The following is a 19589-nucleotide window of genomic DNA, read 5'->3' as shown; positions in this document are numbered from 1 at the left end:
AACCTTCTGAGCCATGTACCTTAAGCAGGAACCTCTGCCATTAAGCTAGTAAAAGTGGATTTGGTCACATCTTGCTGCACAAGCTTTAATTTATGAGCTAAGGTCATTAAAATAGAGCCCAGTCAACAACATTTGAATGTCACCATGAAAATGGTGGTCTTAAAACTAAACTTTACACTCAACAAATAGAAACAGTCTGCGGTTTTGTGTGTAACAGAGAAAGGATTTACAGCAAAACTAACTCTGCAAATGTATGGTCAACTGTACTTGAAAAGAAAAGTATAGAAGCAGATATCATAGCATAATTACCTTCATTATAATTCACTATGCAACACCTCATTTATAATCATCTCAACTGGGGCTGTCATGATGTCAAACTTTCACTACATGATTGATTATCACTGCCAAAGTTTTTCTTGATAATGATACTATTGCAATATATAAGGAAAAACTTTAATACAAATGTATTTTGTTTTATTTCTCTTTTGGCAAATTACACTAAAACTAAAACAAAATGCTATGTTGGAGTGTGAAACAAATAATTATTGCTTCACTGCGGAAAGATACAAACAGTGTATAAGAGGTGCTTGATTATTTAAATGATTTTCATGTGTATGATTAACATATGAATTTAAACATTTATTTATTTATTTCATGGTCCTCATAAATATTGGTATATAACAACACCCCGAATCTCAACAATTGTCATATAAATTCAAAAGTGTCACACTATGTGAAATACTCCAGTCATGCCCTGCTCTTCTTAGAGGATCAGCCTCTTACAGATTCCACATTGAAATGAAAAAAATAAACAAAGTTACCCTCTACTGGCTGTTCTGAGATGAGCTTATTTGATTATTCTTTGGGGAAAGTAAAATTCTCTCTTCAAAGTTTGTGTCATGATTAAAATGCCTGTGGCAGAATGAAGTGTGTGCAGTTGATCCACCTGAAATGATCAAAGTTTGCTTGAAATTAATAAAAAAGATATTTGTTCAGTTTTTAAACATAACATAAGCTTGTGTTGGACAGTGATAAACAAAGCTCACCGAGCATGAGTTACTGATGATGTTAAAGAAAACATGGTTCACCCACAAGAAGAGAGCATACATTTGAATCACTGTGGCTCAGCACAGCACAAGATGTATAAGGCCTATAGCTTAGCAGAAAGACTGATAGCATGGGTCATTTATCACCTTTCAGTGTTTGCATTTCAATATTTGCAAGCTGCCCTGTTTATATTGTGCAGCCTATTCAAATTGTCTAGTCACAAATACTTCTCACTTTACTTGTTGACAGTAATTGGTGGTGCATCTGTGGCTAGCTCATAGCCAACACCATGTTAGCGTAGAGCATTTTATAATGATGGAGGATGACTCTGCTTCCAATGTTTGTACTGTGTTTCACTAAACATGTCTCTGAATGAAAGACAGATGTGAAGTTAGTTTATCAGTCTTTTTGTTGGTAACACAGCGCAATTACATTTCCTAACAAGTCACAGAGTAATAGTAAACTGAACAGGGAAATACATGGTAGCTCATGTATGCACAGTGTGTGTCCTGTGTTTTAAAGCTGCTGCTAACATCAGAATTTATAACGAAATAAAATATAAGCTTTCTACATAAGAACTGTCTTTTACATTTTGGCTAAGTTTCAGAAATCAGAGATAGTAGTGTTAGTGCATGCACATGTAACTCTACAGTTTGAAAATGATCAGCTTCAAAAGAGATTCTGTTCGTTTTTTGATAACTTGAATCCCTAAACCTGAATCCTGAATCATGTTTTTTTTATCTTGTGCACACACAAGTATCTTGTGTGCACATTAATAAGGCTCTGCACTAATTAATATGTGACTTTTAGAACTTCATAACCTTTTTCCATTCTTACTGTGCATTTACAACAATGTTAAAGGTCATGTAATGTCCGGGAAATGTTTTGAGGGACGCTCTGGTTAATCAGACAAATGAAAGGAAATATAAATCAGAGAAAACCTCATGAACTGTTTAAATACATGTCTTCCTTTTCTTATGGAAAAAAAAAAAACTCAAGGCACAAGGCGCCTGCAGAGACAGTCATGGTCACTATCAGGGCAATGAGCTGCTGTTTGGTCTGGTCCCTGTGACAGCAGGTGGCAGAAGTTCAGCTGCTTCGTCTCATGGACATTTCAACCAGTTGATTCTAAGAACTTTAGTTAATGTGTCAGGGTGAGAAATATTTAACCATTTAAGAAATATTAAGGCTTAAAGGGAATGATTCTGGTAGTGTTGACTTGATTGACAGGTTGTTTTAGTTTGAAAACGCCAAACAATCTCTGTCCACACAAACGTTTTTGCTCCATTTCAATTTTAATCCCCTTACAAACACACGTGAAAACATATGTTACGAGACGGCTCATGTACACTGGGCATGTGCTTCCGCTGGACATGGGAATTGTCTCAGAGTGCTCGAAAAACAGTTTGTCTCCTGCACATATAATTACTTGTATCATTGTAGAATGCTGAATCTAACTGCTGAAAGCAAAGACAACAGGGTCAGCAATTGGCCAGCAAGTGCTTCGAATAATAATAATAATCCATGTTGTGTTCTACACTGGCAGCGGAGGCTAACACAAGTTGTTTTCTTTCAGAAGAGGGTCATGGGACGAGTCAGGTTACAGTATGACCATAAAGACCCAATCAGGAAGCAGTTGTGTGTGTCTACATCATAGTTTCCAAACATCTGTGTTTCTGCCAGTCCAGACTAAAATACTGCCCCAGTGTTTTCAAACTAAAACCTCTCTGTGTAAGTGGTGTGGTGTAGTAGTAGTGTGGAGGCTGGGCGTACAGTATACGTTGCAGAATTGATGTGATTTCAAATGAAGCCCTGGCTAATCCCATTCAGCTATGGTGACTGCATCTTGTGTTGGAACTCCAATCAGGCTTTGCCCACATATCCCACATTCAGACTTTCTGCTTCTAAGACGATGGCAGGTAAACCCAAACCCAGCAGTTTAGAATGTTTCATACAATCTGTGTCTCAGGCACACACCAGGTAGAAGTGAGACATACATCCATTAGAACTCAGTTTAGTTCAGGCTAGGATTGTTCGACTGCTGGGACGTCTGGCTTCACTTGGTGTCCGACAACTGTAGCTGCCCTTTGAACTGGTTTCCTGAGAGCTGCTGTCTGACGGACGGCTTGGAGCCGGTGGCATCGCCCAGCTTCCTCCAAACAACCTGAAAGGGACAATCAATAGTGTTAGATATATTGTGTATGTTTATCAGTCATTTTATCATCAGTCTTATATGTCTAAAAATCATTTAAATAATCATCAGTGATGGAACATGATTATTAGTCATAAGTTTTGGCATTTTTATCATGTTCCAGAAACTTTGGTGAAAGGACATCTCCTTCAGCTGTGAACTTCAGCAAATAATATGGGGATCATATCCTGTAGCTTTATTCAGTGGAGCACAGGTTCGAGATATCCAAAAATCAGCGACACTGACTTATTGCATGTTCTACCTGAGATTTCCACATATGGACATTATCGCCACACTGCTGCTGGAAGGTTCTTATTGGAACTTACATTGCACATCTCTCTGACGATGGCCTTCTCTTTTTCACTGAGATCTTCACCATATTCCTGTGAACCCTGTCTGTCAAGCTTTTCATGGACCTGCAACACCTTCACACACACACACACAAATACAAATCTGTTTCTTTTCTTTTCTTTTACACTGCAGCTTTAATTCAAATGGACGATATAATAAATAATTAAATACAATAGAAAAAGTCAAACACTGCTACAAAACAAAGACTGTGAACACACAACAACTTCAATAGAAACAAAGGCTGTCTCAGCAACATGGCAACAATACGTCACTACATCACCAATACTGGACCTGTGTTCAGCTGACATGAGGAAAGGAAACGACTCAAGAGGCATAAATAACTGTAACTGAGAACAAAACTGAATCCAACTCTGCTGTAAAGTCTGAACACAGTTGTACTGATGAAGCACATGAGCAGCACTAAGTTCATCTGGAGTGAGGGGAGTCAGAGCTCACAGACAGACAGAGGTGGTGTATCAACTTAGACTTGGTAAAAGCGCTAGCTTATTTTAACCACTAGAGGGCAGCTGGTGTCCTTCATTGCAACGTATACGACATACTGTGCACACATTAACTGACTGGATCACTGGAAGTAGCATGGGTCTACCTCAACAACGTACATATGTACTGGAGTATTTTTCACCTTACAATATTGGTACTTTTACTCCAGTAAAGGATATGAATACATCAATACACCAAACAAAACTGACAGCTACAGTAAATGGTTACCAGTTGCAGTTTAAAAGTATGAAAATCCTGTAAAAAAAACAAAAAACCTGCAAAGATTAAACAAGCAATTCCCAACCACGTGGCTTATGAGTGCTAATGTAAACAGTTTAAGAGCCCTATCTGAGGGGTCTAATTTCTGATGTGTCTGGGTTGTCAGGTGTTATATCTCTAAACTTGTCCCATAGTTTCATAAATGCTCCAATATTTCACTCAAAATCAAGACCAACTGAAAACAGATCAGTGAAGGAGATCAGTGGTTTTTGTCCTCTCCCATGAGTACCTTGCCATGTGACGACCTCTAATTGAAAACATTCATGTGCTGCTGAAGCTCAGGATTAAGAATCTGATCATGTCACACAGAAGAGATCAGTCACAGGAGACTCTTTACTGTGCATGTATGTTTACTATAGTACAGTAACTACATGAGGTACAGATTCTTGAATTTAAATGCACGAATTCTACTTGTTTAAGAGTATTGTTACATTGTTGTATTTGTATTTAAGGGCGGGTTCACGTCAGCCTAGTGTAGTCCAGTTAAATCAAACCTTGGAGTGTTTACACCTTTTGTGCAGTTCGTTTGGATGGTATGAATTTGGATTCTAACTCTGGTGCAGCCCAGACAACTGCACTCTGGTGGTCTCTGACTGCTGTCAAGTGAACTCTGGAGTGGTTCATTTCTGTTGTGTACACCCTTCGAAATAATGACAGGAAGCGTATCAGTATATCTCTCGTATCAATGGTTTAAAAACGTTTTCTCTTCCTGTTTTGACAACTGGCAAGTCACCACACCAACTGCAACCGAAATGTTGACTGGCAGGGGATAAACATGGACTCAGGACAAAGTGAGATGCCTCCTGGGTATTTGGGCAGAAGAGAACATATCCCAGGATTCTGTGCAACTTTTACAGGTGCACCATGAGAGTGTACTGACTGGCTGCATCACCACCTGGTATGGCAGCTGCACCGCCCTGAACTGTAAGGCTCTACAGAGTGTGGTGAAGTCTGCTCAGCGCATTACCAGGACGGAGCTGCCATCCATGGAGGACCTCTACACCCGGCAGTGTAGGAAGAAGAGCAACCGGATCACTAAAGACCCCGATCACCCAAACCACAAACTGTTCTGCCTGCTGCCATCTGGCCGACAGTACCGCAGCATCCGGGCCAGCACCACCAGGCTGAGAGACAGCTTCATCCCCCAGGCCTTAATACTTTTAAACTCCTCCCATCTGCCATAATTCATCTCTCTGCACCTTATAATATAAAATTGCACTACTTTTTTAGGTGTATATTTATTATATTATTTGAATAGTTTAGGTTTATTCTTTATTGTTATTTTATATATTCTATTTTTATTTTTATCTTTATTTTTATCCTGTGTAATTTTTCTGAGCATGGCTAAAGGGGATCCTGGGACTGAAGCATTTCATTTCCAGCAACTGCTAAATGTAATTGTTGTGCATATGACAATAAACCCTTGAATCTTGAATTGAAACATATCACAATTACTAGAGACGATGCATAAGAATACAGAGGTTTTCTAATTATTTTGTAAATAAATGAAGGAGAGTGGATTCCAGCGAACTGCTGCGCAGTGTCGAGTGAAAGTAAAAAAAAACGGTGTGAACAGCACATCAAAGTAAGCAACGCTTTGGAAATAAAGTGGTAGCTCTGCAGATGTAAAGGACAAATTTGTGAGGTATGATGGTGAAAGGATTTTAATTCGACACCCACTGTGAGCGTGGTAGATGTTATTGACGAGGAGCCCGGGGGAACATGCACCAACTCATCGTCGTCTGCCATGGATAGCCACAGTTAATCAGCTCATTAGGCCAATTATTAAATTACTTAAAGGTTCAGTGTGTAGAATTTAGTGACATCTAGAGGTGAAGGTGCATGTTGCAGCTGAATACTCCTCATCTCACCCTCCCCTTCCAAACATGACAGAGAACCTGTGGTGAACTTCAGTTGTCACAAAAACTCAAAAGGTTTAAGTTTGTCCAGTTTTGACGACAGTACAAAACATGGCAGCCTCCACAGAGAGGACCCCCCCCCCTCCATGTAAATATAAAGTTTATAAATACAGTATAAAGAGCCCATTCTTTGGTAAAGAAAACAACCATTCATACAATTTAGATGAAACACACCCGTGAAAACATCACTAGGATTATTTTACATTCAATTTCTGCCAAAAATTCCTTTCACCTAAATCTTACACACTGAACTTTTAATACCCGCTGTTTAAACAGATGTTCATTTGTGCAGTCCTTGAATGTTTGACGGTGCTTCATGATGTATCATATTCAAGTAGAAATTGGGGTGGGATTGTTGTATTTTTATGAACATTAATAGAGCGACATTTCCACCATATGGCTTTTGTTTATACTTTCTGGAACATTTGAGTTTTGCCTTTGTGAAAGAAAACTGAACCAGTTGGAAAATTAAAACAATGTATCTTCCTGACACTGATTTGAAGCAGGAACCTGACTTTTTGGTGTGAACCCGCCCTAAGTAAAAGCACACTACTTGAGTAAAGGATCCATCATCATCTTTATTATGGTGTAAAATAGAAGCTCTGTACTATGTGGTCTACCTTCATTGCGTGGACTATTGCCTCTGGTTTCTGCCCTGGGGGGATGTAGAACCCTGTGGGTGAGGGGGTCCGAGCAGCACTCTGCAGAGGAAGGATTCACAATCATTGTTGTCACCATGTTAACAGAAAGATGAGTGTACAGGAAAATTCTGAGGCAACAAGCAGTAGAACAAAAAGAATATGAAGAGGAAAAAGAGACGGTGTGAGAGGAAGCAGCAGCGCTGCTGAGCTAGGTACAAATTGTCCCCATGGCGACAGGAGGTGCTGTAGATCTGCTGTGTTTGCAATAAAGCCGGACAGGATCAATCCGCTGCTCAGACAGAACTTGAGGTGAGATAGGATGACCTGTGTCTGCTGCAGGAAGTTAAAAGTTTCCTGATCTGAATCATGTGAGAAGGGCTGCAGTGCTGATACTGCACCTTTAACTTCTGACCTTTAACTTCTGACATTGTTGATATCTTTTTATTTTCAATTCAATTCCATCCCACACACTGCATAAAGTGGTGTCTGAGCCTGACTGAAGAGCTGAACTGACATGATGAAAATCAAATCACATGTTTTTTATTCCTCCCATTCACAATTCACAAACATTAACAAAAGAAATGGACTGATGTGATTAGATGTCCTGTTTACATGCACCAGGTATCAGCCATCAACACTTGGAGGTCATGATGGGAGTTTTCACTATGGAAGACCATAAATAAATAACTGAGATACAATTTAACAACTTTCAAAAACGTGTGAGTAGAGTCTTGTCATTTCAGCTTGGACATATACTGACTGTTGTCACTCATAAAGGGAAATGAGCAGCAATATTGAATGTATCCTCATCTGACTTTATTGCCATTGTTTTGCAGGCGATGTCATGTCTTTGCGCTAAGATTTTATTGAAGCATAACCCGAACACGGCCAGAGTGAATAAAACTGAAAGATGGAGGGAGTGCTGCTACATAAACAGCAGATATACGAGCCAGAAGATTTGAGGCTCATCTCTTATTGCTTGTTAATAATTCGTAGGAGTCACGCAAACACACGTGCACATGCACACGCAAACAGAGAAGAGCAGAAACATGACAGTGACACCACTTACCTGTGACAGCAGCCGCTCGTTTTCATCCTCTAGCATCCTCACCTTTGTCTCCAGCTGTGTGACGTAACTCACGGGTGCATCTTTACAAGACAAAGAAAAAAAAGTCACATCTAGTGAGATCTTGGTTTGAGCAGATGCCAATTATAATTTCATTTTCAAGTGAATACAATTAAATGAAGTATCAGAGAATCTGTGATGGCACGGTGATGCAGCGATTAGCACAGCAAACGTGTTCTCTGTGATATGCTGCTGACCTATCCAGGTATGGATGGATGGATACAAGAATTTGCTCATGCCTTTATGTTCATTGTCTTTCATTGGACACAGCAACATGCTCAGCACTGTATAGCTTTATTATGAAGCAATGAGCTGGTCTGTGGGCCTCTATAGTGTCTGATGGCTGCAGTGAACTGATACCTGAGCCCTACGTTCCACCCTGTGTTCATCTGAGCATGCATCTCTCTTTCTAGCGCCTGGACTGACATGTTTTCACATGTTTAATCTCCACATAAGAAGCTCTTTGTATGATCTGATCTTACTTCTCAGAACAACATCAGGCAGTCAAGGAATTTCTGGCACCTGAAAGATAATGAGTTTAACCTTAAACCAAAGGGCTGTTGATGTTGATTCAAAGATACCTCTGAACATGATCCAGCAAAACGTACATGCCCAATTTGTGTCATATATATGTGTGTGCAATTAAAATTATAATGTCACTATCTCGACCAACGATGCCATCTGTGACTTCTAGGTACTGTACATTAGTGTGACACTTTCTACATGTGATAATACCTCAGGTTGTGTGGGGCACGTCTGCTTTCTTTCCCTAGAGTCCAAGTTTTAGGTTTTCATCAGCCATACATGCAGAACAAACTCACAAAGAACTGCAGGTCTTTCTGTTTGACATGGCCTTTTATAATATCAGACGAATGCTCATGCACTACACTAGGGAGGTTTTTTTCCACATTTGCCAAAGTGCTTCGCTTTGTGGGAACTGTTACAATGTAAAGTGCCTTGAAATGATGCATGTCATGATTTGACGCTTTGCATTGAATTGCACCAAAACGTCTTCTTATTTATTCAATTTGATGATTAATTATTTCAAATAAATAATAAATAAATAAATAAACATAAAACAATCAGGAAAAAACTGTAGAAATGGAAATTGGTGAAGAGCTTGATTTCCATTCCATTTCCACTAGCCATGAGATAAAGTCCAGGCGATGTGGTCAAAGTCACTGGTACATATGGTGCTGACCTCAGCGCAAACACAGGAACAGACACACGCACGCACGCACGCACACACACATGCATACACACGCACACAGGAACACCACTCCACCCTCTGAAGTGGAGACAGTGCTGACAAATAAAGGCAGAGGTAAGAGGACCTCCTTAAATTACAGTCAGTCAGCACTAGGCCAGTACAGTCCAGTTCTGTCTGTCTCTGTCTTTCTCTGTCTGTCCTTCAGAGTACTTCTATCTATAAAAATGGAAGAATTCACTGAAATCACTTATGGCTCAAGAAGATTTTCAGTTTAGTTTACACAGATAACCTGCTAACGTTCAGTTAGGGGTAGATGTGGATGAGGGGTTGCAGCTCAGCTCCACTTTCCTTCCTCACATTTCCCCAGGTTTCATTTACTATAATCCTGTTTGATAGTAATTTAGAATGTCAGGCATGAAAGCACAGGGTCAAAGTTTTTTGTACCTGGCCCCACAGACATTTCCTCTAGACCTGAATGTGGATATTGAGGAGTCTCATAAGTCTGGGAGGGGAATATTGAAATATGTGGTTCAATAAAATCCAAGCAGGGGGCAAAGAGGTATTAGATGAAGTTCATGAGAGCCGACCTGACATCAGTTTGACTAGAGCGGAGGTTTAAAGGGATGGTTCACAGACAAATGAAAATTCACTCATCATCTACAAACCACTATGCTGATGGAGGAGTGGGTGTGAGTCCACGAAACACTTCTTGAGTTGCAGCCGAAACCGATACAATTGAAGTAACCGACCTGTACTTCAGACAACAGAAAAAACATCACATTGCAAATGTGGTGTCATCCAAATGTCCACAAGCCCAGACATTCATATGTGACTCAAAATGAGGTAATTTACACCGTGTTTCAGGCCTTAAAGTCATAGTACAGTAACTACATGGGTTAGTGGACGAAGCCACACAATGGTGTGCCCAGAGGGTGCGTGAATTCACCTCGTAAGAAGACATAAGTGGACATTAAGGCTTAAAACACAGTGTCGTGGCTTGCGGACACTTGGATGACACCACACGAGCAGTATGGAGGCATATTAGGTTTTTTCTGTTGTTTTATTACACCTAGAGAGGAGGTCACGATTGACTTCAATTGTATTGGATTCTGCTGCAACACTGTTTACCCTTGAGAATCCAGAAGTGTTTTGTGGAATCAAAACACTCACCCATCCCTCCATCAGCATACTGGTGAGTAGATGATGAGTGAATTTTAATTTTTCAGTGAACTATCCCTTTAAGTACATTGTACCTTGGTTGGTTAACCATATCTAATAACCTTCAAATAAGAGTAGTAAACTGTGCTAGCAAATGTAATATGCTCAAATCAATGACACATAATTGATCAATACTAACTCATCTCAATTTTCCTATTTTCAAATGAAACATAACTAAAAAAACAAAAAAGCTACTTAAAAACGATCCCTTCCTTTGTTACACAATCAAGAATCAGTGTCATCCAGATGGGGTGCCAATGATTGAACCTCCATACAGAGTATTTATTATCTCATTAGGGTCTGTTGTTCTCTGAGTGAGCATCAACATTCCAAGATCTAAAGAGGCTCCAGAAATACAGGCTTAGACACCTCTGCATCTGGCAAGGATTTTTAAAATATCTTCAAATCATGTGAAATAATTAATTCCGCAAATTCATCAGATTAGAAACAACTTCCACTTTGTCCAGGAATGGTCAACCTGGCAAATTAATACCAAAAGCAGATCGTTTGATTCAAGACAAATGCTCCATGAAATTTCAACACAGCACCTGCAGTAAACTCATGGCATCAAAGTTAATGTGTCTGCAATCAGAATGAGACTGCACAAGTTTGACCAGAATGGGAGTCCTGCCAGGAAAAAGACTTTACGATCCAACAAGAGCATTAGAGCAAGACTACAGTTTTCCAATGAACAGGATAACGCCCTGAAGCACAGAAACAAATCCACCAGGGAATGGTACAGAGACGAGAACTTGGTTTAAGTAGCCCAGATTTAAGGAAAAATGTTAAATATCTTACAGGTGATTGAAATTTAGTTTTTTCATGGAAGAGTGGTCTGAAATTTTCATTAAGCTGATTTGGAAATTATGACCTAGGCACTCACAACATATTACAAATTGGATCTCATGACATATAGATTTATTATTCAGGCTCCTATCACATGATTCTCTTCCAGAGGAACACAACCGTCATAAGCCTCAGCTACCAGTGGATATGGATAATCAATGGATAATCAATTATAAGCATGTCTAGGAAACTAATTGTTATTTGAACTTTGTGTGACCATTCTGCAGCTATCAACCCAGCAATCCGTTTGTACCAGCATGCCCATGCCCAGTGAACATTAGTGGTCACATATGCAGTATATGTGATATGTGTTTTCAGGTGTGTGAGTATGGACAGGAACTAAAACTAAGCCAAAATGCTGGTGTGGACAAAAATGTGAAAACTCTTTTTTTTTTAAGAAAATGATGTAGCCTGTATTTTCAGGTGAAGCAGAACTCTCAGGTCCACACTATACAAGCACATTGTGTGAGATATTAAAGGAAACCTTTGAAGACATATTCTGCTGTCTCAAGCTGCCCTGCTATATAACTGCTTGAACTAGAAGGATTGTATTTGAATGAAATGCACTGTTTTTTTCACATGTGCATTTGTGGACATGGCGTTTTTCTCCATCCTCAAATTAACTACAAAGGCAGTCGGCAGCCTCTGCCCATTAATATCTGACCCACCCAATCATTTTGATATTATGATTATTTTTATTTCACCATATCGGATGATGATCTCGGTCATGACAACATTCAACTTTCATTTTGATAAACTGTCTTCAAAGTAAAGGCACACTTCTTTTCTTTTTTTTTTTGCTGCAATACAATGCTTTGTATCGAGCTGAATTACAGAAGTTTTATTTTGAAAAGTTGTGAACTTAGGTCTGAAGATTGTGTTGAAGTCTGAAATAGCCGAAATGCAACGTATGAAAAAATAAATGCAGTTAAATAAATCATTCAAACTGTAACATGTAAGTCATACACATGAACAGTTTTCAGAATTCAGTTTCATTTTATGAAAATCTTCATTGCAGATAAGCCAGGCAGGATGAACGCAGTTTTCAATCTTCACTCTGCACCATAGACTGTGTACAAAAAACTTTGCACACAACGTCCAGCACATAAACAATAAAGGGTGACAGTATATTTGAGCAGGACTCATTAATGACAAGTAATAATTCCTAAGTAGCTCCAAAACATCACCACAGGCCAAGCAAACAGTCCATTCCAAACAGTTATGTTTACAACGAGCACTGCACTAGTGATCTACATTCTCATATTAACCATTCCCTCCTCAGCTGAAACACTGGCATGAAAGTCTGTCATATGAGAACCTTGAACATGCTGGGAGAAATACAGGCAAAGCACAGGAAAGTGAGTGAGTAGATCACAATGTGCAGCTGGCAGCAGAAAGACTGGCTCAGCACTGTCTCTGATACAGTAACACACATACAAACACACACACACACACACAAACACAAACACACAATTGATTTGGTCCATATTTACATTCAGAAAAGCTGCTGTGTAGCCTATTTAACTCCTTCCTCCCTGGACCCACCCAGCAGGTGTCTGAGGCTCTTCAGCAACACTGGACAAAACAAAGCTCTATTATTGTTTCCTCAGCGTGGCCTTTTTCCCACACTGCTCTCAGGCCATTATGTGCACTGTGCTGGAATGTGGGAATTCCTGAGCAGGCAGCTTTTGTCCTGTGATGCCAGGCCAGGGCTCGTTCCTACAGCTAGAGTAAACTCACACAGATTGAACATGTGTCTCTTCTGCCTGTTATCACATTCAAATCAATCACGAAGTAAATGGGTTTAAACTGATTAAGTAAAACCTCAGGCTGTGTTTCAGATACATGATATAGTCACTTATTTGCCAAAACCTTCCCTTGGTGTTTATTATTGTAGACATGACGACAAAGGTCCTCCAATCTGAAGGAAGAGCTCATTTGAACCCAAACCACAATCTTTTCCTAAACCTAACTAAACCCTGATCCTTCCAGAACTTTAACCACACATTGTTTTACTGTTAGGTTAGGTCTGTTGCGTGTGGGTGCTTCTATGGGTCGCATGAAGGACCTGGTACATGGTCAAATATGTTAGAGGATTTTTTGGAAGTGACAGTGTAAGAAATAGGAAACCCACACGCAGAAGTCCAATGTACCAAGTTCTAGGTAAAATGTTAATTATAACAATATCTTTATAGTAATCAAGATAAAGAGCAAAATATATGGTAAAAACAGAAAAGAAAAAAGAGAAGCCACAGTTGAGTCACCGCAGAGCAGTCACAGACAAAGCTTCATACGACTGAAAGCAGAGAAACCACCATGTGGATTCTACTTACACAGTCTGAAAAATGTTCATATTTCTATTTGTTTCTGATAAGCCTCAACTTAGAGGAAATGAGGTAGCAGTCCTGTATGCGCACTGTAAAAGAGTTACTAATATGGATTCACTCAGCTGGTCACATGGATATAAACTTACACACAGCACTGTGCTCCGCTTCTCCAACAGCAGACAGTGGATGGTGTATAGAATCAACCTTATTCTCCCATGGTGCATTCAAAGCTTTTCATAGCTGCAGATACACACACACACACACACACACACACACACACACACACACACACACACACACACACAGACAAAGACCTTCCCATGCAACCTCATTAACATAACAACACAGCCTCTCTCCATCACACGCTGTAAATCTGTCACACACACACAAACATTGAGAAGAGGCCGAGCACAGATACAAGCTTTTTATTCAGCTCAACCCAAAGACTTCCAACAAACACACACAGCTTCAGTATGTGTTTACCATCAAATCTGGGCAGATTAGACGGTACATAGGGATCACGGTTCGGATAGGCTGAGGACAAAACCTGCAACAGTGAACCCTGAGTTTAAAATGACGACTCAAAAAACTAAATTGCTTGAGTCACTAGAAAGCATTTGAATCCTAAAGAACCAGTAGCAGCCCCCACCACCACCACCACCACCATAGAGCAGCAGATGTTATAGGTCTCCAGAGGGCCACGAGAAGCTATCAATGAGCAAATTATGGATAGCTGAATTTACAGGGTCCTTCAGAGGTTAACAGCAGCACTGCTTGTCTTTTTATGGCTGCAGGATCAGGGAAAGACATGTACATTAACAGACGTTTAGCAGGAAAAACCTTCATCAATTAAAACAATTGGATAAACTCCAAAACAAATCTTTTGTTGTATTGATGGATTCTAATTCTAATAAAATAGTTGGCTTTATTTTATTAAGAACAGCAATTTCTAATGAGGAGGAGGTCAGAAGGTAAGAAATGGGGTGTCAGTGGGTGAAGAGGGAGAGAAGCAATAAAATGGGATACACTTGCCATAAGTATATGGACACCCCTGTCCACATACTCTAATGGTATACTGCCAGGATTTTATCAACATAATGTGGATAAGTTGTCAACTGACATCCGGCAAGTTGCAAAAATCTTCAGCACGCTTGTGTCAGCTGAAGCAAGAAGAAAAGTTTCCTTCTTGTGATGTGCTGCTAGCATTTGGTGAGGGTTACTGAAACATGGTGGTCTTAATTAAATGCAGATAAGCCTCTGTGATTTGAAGCACAAGTTGTAATGTTTACTTTAATAACATATTTTCCTGATGCTAACCCAGGACTAAACCTGTCCACATGCAGGACTCAGGATGAATCAAATCTCTTCCCTACAACATTCTACAACTTTCTATGGCCATGATCCAGGCTGAAACTAAACTTTGGTTGCTATGCATTTGAGGGAGCACATTAGCATTACGTTAAAGTAATTAGCAAGTACAAAACGGATGCTTACAAAATGTGATGGAATGAAGAATGGATGGAGACTCTGATGTTGACATGGACCACAGTAATACATCCGCTTCCAGATTACATTTACACACCGTGCTGACCTGTGTCAATGATTAATGTTACTAACCGCCCAAGCATGCATGACTAAATCAACAGGGGCATGACAGACTGATGATATGACATGAAAGTCACTGCTCTGCTCTCCAAATGTCCTCATAAAGTCAAAATGTCTTCACAATGATGTTATTGAACCAAAATTGGCCGTCAAAACTAGAGAACACAAGCACACACACACACAGCTGTAGACCTTAACTGGTATCACACAGAGACAAAGTACCTTCAGTATTGGGCCGACACTGGTTTAAACTGCTAATCTAGACACCCAGACCACACAGTGTCTCTCTCTTTCATGAAATAAAAAGGAGTGCATCCTGTCTGAGGTCACGCTGGCCATATTACACCATAAATCAGTCCAACCCTGAAGTGATGGTACTAATCCACACTGTGGAACAAAGACAACCAGATGTGTTCCAGACACTGTCTGTCACAGATGTCTGACCCAAGGAGGCTCCAACAGTTGTGCCTCTCTTTGATGTGTGTGTGTGTGTGTGTGTGTGTGTGTGTGTGTGTGTGTGTGTGTGTGTGTGTGTGTGTGTGTCTCATTGTTAATGAAGTGTTGTGTTCGTTGAATGTGATGCAAACATGCTGAGTTGAGCACAGCCACCATGGAGGTACGACTCAGATAGTGATCTACTGATCACAATCTTTTCCTGTTTCTCAGAGGAGTTGAAATTCACTCCTGCTTCCAACACACAGCTACCTATTTGCACCTTAACATACTGTATATTTAAGCTTTTTTATTGACAGACTATTTTGGTAACACTTTTCTAAATCTCTTTAAATAAAGTGTTTACTGCTCATAACTAAGTGTCGCGATCTTTACAAATATCTTTAACCCCTTAGAAACTCTTAAAGTGTAATGTGTAGGTCAAAGATTACAAATATGAATTGCGCTCAGAATCACATGGAGAACTGAGCTTGTTGCAAAACTAGGATGTGACAGAATCAGAAACAACAAGTCCACATGGAATGGTGCCTATGTGCAACAGGACCACTCAGCAAATTCAAACTGTGCTTAAGCTGACATGAAGTACACGTCACTGTGGAGATGGAGACACGCACAGAGACTGAGGACTTTCAGATGCAACGGAGTTCCCCACTTTTATTGTTATTTTCACTGTGTATGCTCAAGGCTGTTGTTTCCTGTAGTGAAGGGGATTTTGAAGGCGGTGACAGACAGGAAGTAGAATGGGAGGAATATGCAGCATGAGGCACATGGTCAGTGACAGGTTTATACCCACAGGGTACATCCAGTGTTTCCACCTTGACCTTCTTCAAACTTGGACTTTTTCCCACTTTATTATATTCATAATAATAACAATAATTAGAATTATACAGCGCATTTCAAAGCTCTCAAAGACGCTTTACATACTGTGGAATAAAATAAGGAAACAATCAATAAACTCTTTAATACAAATTTAAAGATTAGAATAATGAAGTATACATCAGTAGATCTGAGACTTCAGGTGGGAGGTGCTTGTGGAGGAGAGGTAGGGGGGAGCCAGGTTGTTTATACTGTCTCATCTGAGTTCTTTGCTCCTGTCATAATGGTAATGGTTATTCGTTCTGGGCCAAGCCAGGCCAGACACTGTCATTTAGGAACAAAAACCACCACCTGAATCTGTGAGAAGAGGATGTGTGTGTTTACTCAAGCAGAATTGGTTCTGTTATTGGTTTCAAAGCTCATCCTGGTGACTATGAGGTCAGTGATCCATGTGCAGCCATGCACTCAGAATGCACTGAGCAGAAAGGCATTAGTACTCTGTGAGTGAAGACTCATCTGAAGTTTTATATTAACCATCATGTAAATATGATGTATTATCACACATGCGGTTCTCTTCTCCCACAAAGAAATTTGCATTTTGTTTACTTTAAAACAGGCGGTCGGTCTCCAGCTTCTATTCCAGCAATAAAATCCTTCATCACAGTTATGTGCTTGGTAGAAAAACCACAGATGAATGGCAGAAGGCAGCACATACACACAGACAGACCGACACAATACTCACATCAACCTAAAATAATCTTATAACAATTTGAGAAAACAATGTGTCTGTAAAGTTGTACATATTAGGATCATAGATCAAGGCTGAAGCTTTTGAGAACTATAACTATAGAATCAGTCCAGCTGAGAGTTGCACCTTTCTCTCTGACTGCTGATGCTTGCCTGTTTGTTTGTCATGAGCTACATTTAATGCAAATGATATTTACCTCAGTCAGAATTACTGAAAAACTACTGAATGGATTTTCATAAAACTTGGTCAAAGTATGGGACATGGGCCAAGATAGAACCCATTACATTTTGAGGACAATGGGCGTTTGTTTTTATTTTCACTGATTACCCAGGGAATAATGCAGGATCTTGATGAAAACATTCTGAGGGGACTGAAATATGTGATTACTCGTAATTTGGTGTAGCGTTCTTGAATTTAAGACTGAGGCCCGAAAGTACAGATGGGCCCAGTTAATATATGGTCCTGTGGGTACCTTGTATAATAAGCTACAACCAATAATGCTTACCCTTAACATTTTGAATGAAAAATGCAACCTTCAATCACAGCTATTTCCACTGTGGGGACAGTCTATTCCTATAAAGCCAGTAAACAGCATACTGTTTGAGTGTGAGCAAGTAAATTGAAAGGGATCCGAGCCCTCACTAAGGTGGTGATGTGTTTTGTCAGAATACATCCCAGCATGTATTTAACTCTTAACATGTTGTCTCTCCTGAGTTTAACTTGAGATCACTGTTGACTTTCTGAGAATGAAAGCAAATGGTACAAGATCGTATTAACATGACAAGCACTACAATCATCACGTTCCATATTAAGGGATATCCTCATGAATCAAAAAGAATGAACATGTTTGGCAACTGGATTAAATATTAACAGAAACGTAACCTTCATCAATATAACAACTGTTAGAACAACAGCAACTTATGTGGTTTTATATGGACTCTCTAATGCTAATGCCAACACAAACGAGAGGTCCTCGGAGTAACAACTCTGGAGTTTATATTTTCAACAGATCAAGCCAACCTCGTCTTTTACAGAAGACCTTACAGCTGATCAAACGTCAGGATCAAACTTGTACTGGAGTTTGAGTTTGTCAAGAATGGACTTTTTAACAGTAACATATGATCATAGTCATGTGATGTTTCTGTGATTTCATGTTTTAAAGATGAGATATAAATCACCTTGTAACTGGAAGTTTGCCACATTTGGTTTCTCTTAGTTGCCCCCTGTGTGTTGCAGCCTGTTTCGCCTGAAGCCCAAAGTAAACAATAATGATTTATCTCAAGGTCCCCCCCTTGTCCATCTTGCACTTCATGCAGCTAAACTGATAAGTGACAGGCCACAGTCTGACCCTGATCTGAGAATCACTCACCACTGAGCCCGGTGCCTCTGTGGAGGTAAGCGGCGGACAGGTCGTCCATAGACCTTCTCAGAGATGCTGTTTGGGCTTTATTTAGGTGGTTGTGGGGGTGATGGTCCGGGCTGCCTATGCTTCCAGTACTGGACGTGCTACTTCCATCCCCGACGTCTCGAACTGACACCGAACCATTCAGGTTGCTGAGGCTGGACTGGCTGTCGATGGAGCTCCGGGAGCCGGCTCCCCTCCTCTCCTCATCCAGCATGAGGACGATCTCCTTCAGCTCCATGTTCTCCGTCCTCAGCGCCTCCTGACCGGCCTCCAGCTCCTGAAGCTTTTGCTGGTACAGTCCGACGTCCTTCCACAGGACGCTGGCCGTGTAGCGACCGAACCGCTGCCACTCCCGGGATACCTTCTTCCCTTTCTGCCGGTCATCGTCCAGGAAGCAGCACAGCTCCCGCAGCTCCAGGTTATCGTCCTGAAGTTTCTGGTTGACGTCTTTCAGACTCCGGATCTCATGGAGATGGACCTGCAGGCTGCGGTTCACGTCCTTCATCATGTCCGCGTGTTCCAGCATCAGGTCCATGTTGCGGCTCTCCAGCCTCCTCAGCCTTCGGATCACATCCTCCTTCCCCAGCGTCAGCAGCTCCTCATCGGACAGCTTGCTCGCGTCCGTCCCGTGACCGTCCATGTCCAGGCTGTTTACTTATGTCGCCGGAATAGATCGCGAGTCTTCTACGTTATGATGAAATCCAGATCCATGGTAAAACAGAGCACCGGGCTGCAGACAGATCCGTGTTCATCAGACTGAACTGCTCCGGATCCACCCGCAGAGAAAACTACACATGACACACTGAAGGAATCACCTCACAGTGTTAAACATGAACCGTGGAGGGTCAGCATGGAGACACTGTCTGACACCGGCGGGGGGGAGAGAGAGAGAGAGAGAGAGAGAGA

At 40.7% G+C, this 19589-nt stretch overlaps 1 protein-coding gene across 2 annotated transcripts; it reads right to left on the bottom strand.

The window, feature by feature from the left end:
- Nucleotides 1–157: 157 nt before the first annotated feature.
- On the bottom strand, nt 158–19544 carry LOC109639541 (coiled-coil domain-containing protein 85C-A-like). 2 transcript variants are annotated; one of them, XM_020103055.2, is made up of 5 exons: nt 18648–19544; nt 7999–8078; nt 6909–6989; nt 3565–3663; nt 158–3211 (listed from the first exon to the last, which is right to left on the bottom strand). In XM_020103055.2, exons 1-5 carry the CDS (start codon nt 19321–19323, stop codon nt 3104–3106), a joined length of 1044 nt encoding a protein of 347 aa, XP_019958614.2. In that variant the 5' UTR covers nt 19324–19544; the 3' UTR covers nt 158–3103. The 2 variants fall into 2 exon arrangements, with proteins under 2 accessions (XP_019958614.2, XP_019958615.2); XM_020103056.2 differs by lacking the exon at nt 3565–3663.
- Nucleotides 19545–19589: the final 45 nt, after the last annotated feature.

The sequence above is a fragment of the Paralichthys olivaceus genome, chromosome 12, assembly GCF_024713975.1.
Source record: "Paralichthys olivaceus isolate ysfri-2021 chromosome 12, ASM2471397v2, whole genome shotgun sequence".
In the NCBI taxonomy this organism is placed as follows: Eukaryota; Metazoa; Chordata; class Actinopteri; order Pleuronectiformes; family Paralichthyidae; genus Paralichthys; species Paralichthys olivaceus.
Note: the sequence above shows the minus strand (reverse complement) of the source record. Positions and strands in the feature narration are given on the sequence as shown.

What these genes read in the sequence shown, in the direction of transcription:
- LOC109639541 (XM_020103055.2), bottom strand. Translation starts at nt 19,323, where the DNA reads ATGGACGGTCACGGGACGGACGCGAGCAAGCTGTCCGATGAGGAGCTG. An exon ending in CAGAGGCACCGGGCTCAGTG is followed by an intron (nt 8,079 to 18,647) that starts GTGAGTGATTCT and finishes TGTCTTGTAAAG; the next exon opens with ATGCACCCGTGAGTTACGTC. An exon ending in ACGAGCGGCTGCTGTCACAG is followed by an intron (nt 6,990 to 7,998) that starts GTAAGTGGTGTC and finishes CTTCCTCTGCAG; the next exon opens with AGTGCTGCTCGGACCCCCTC.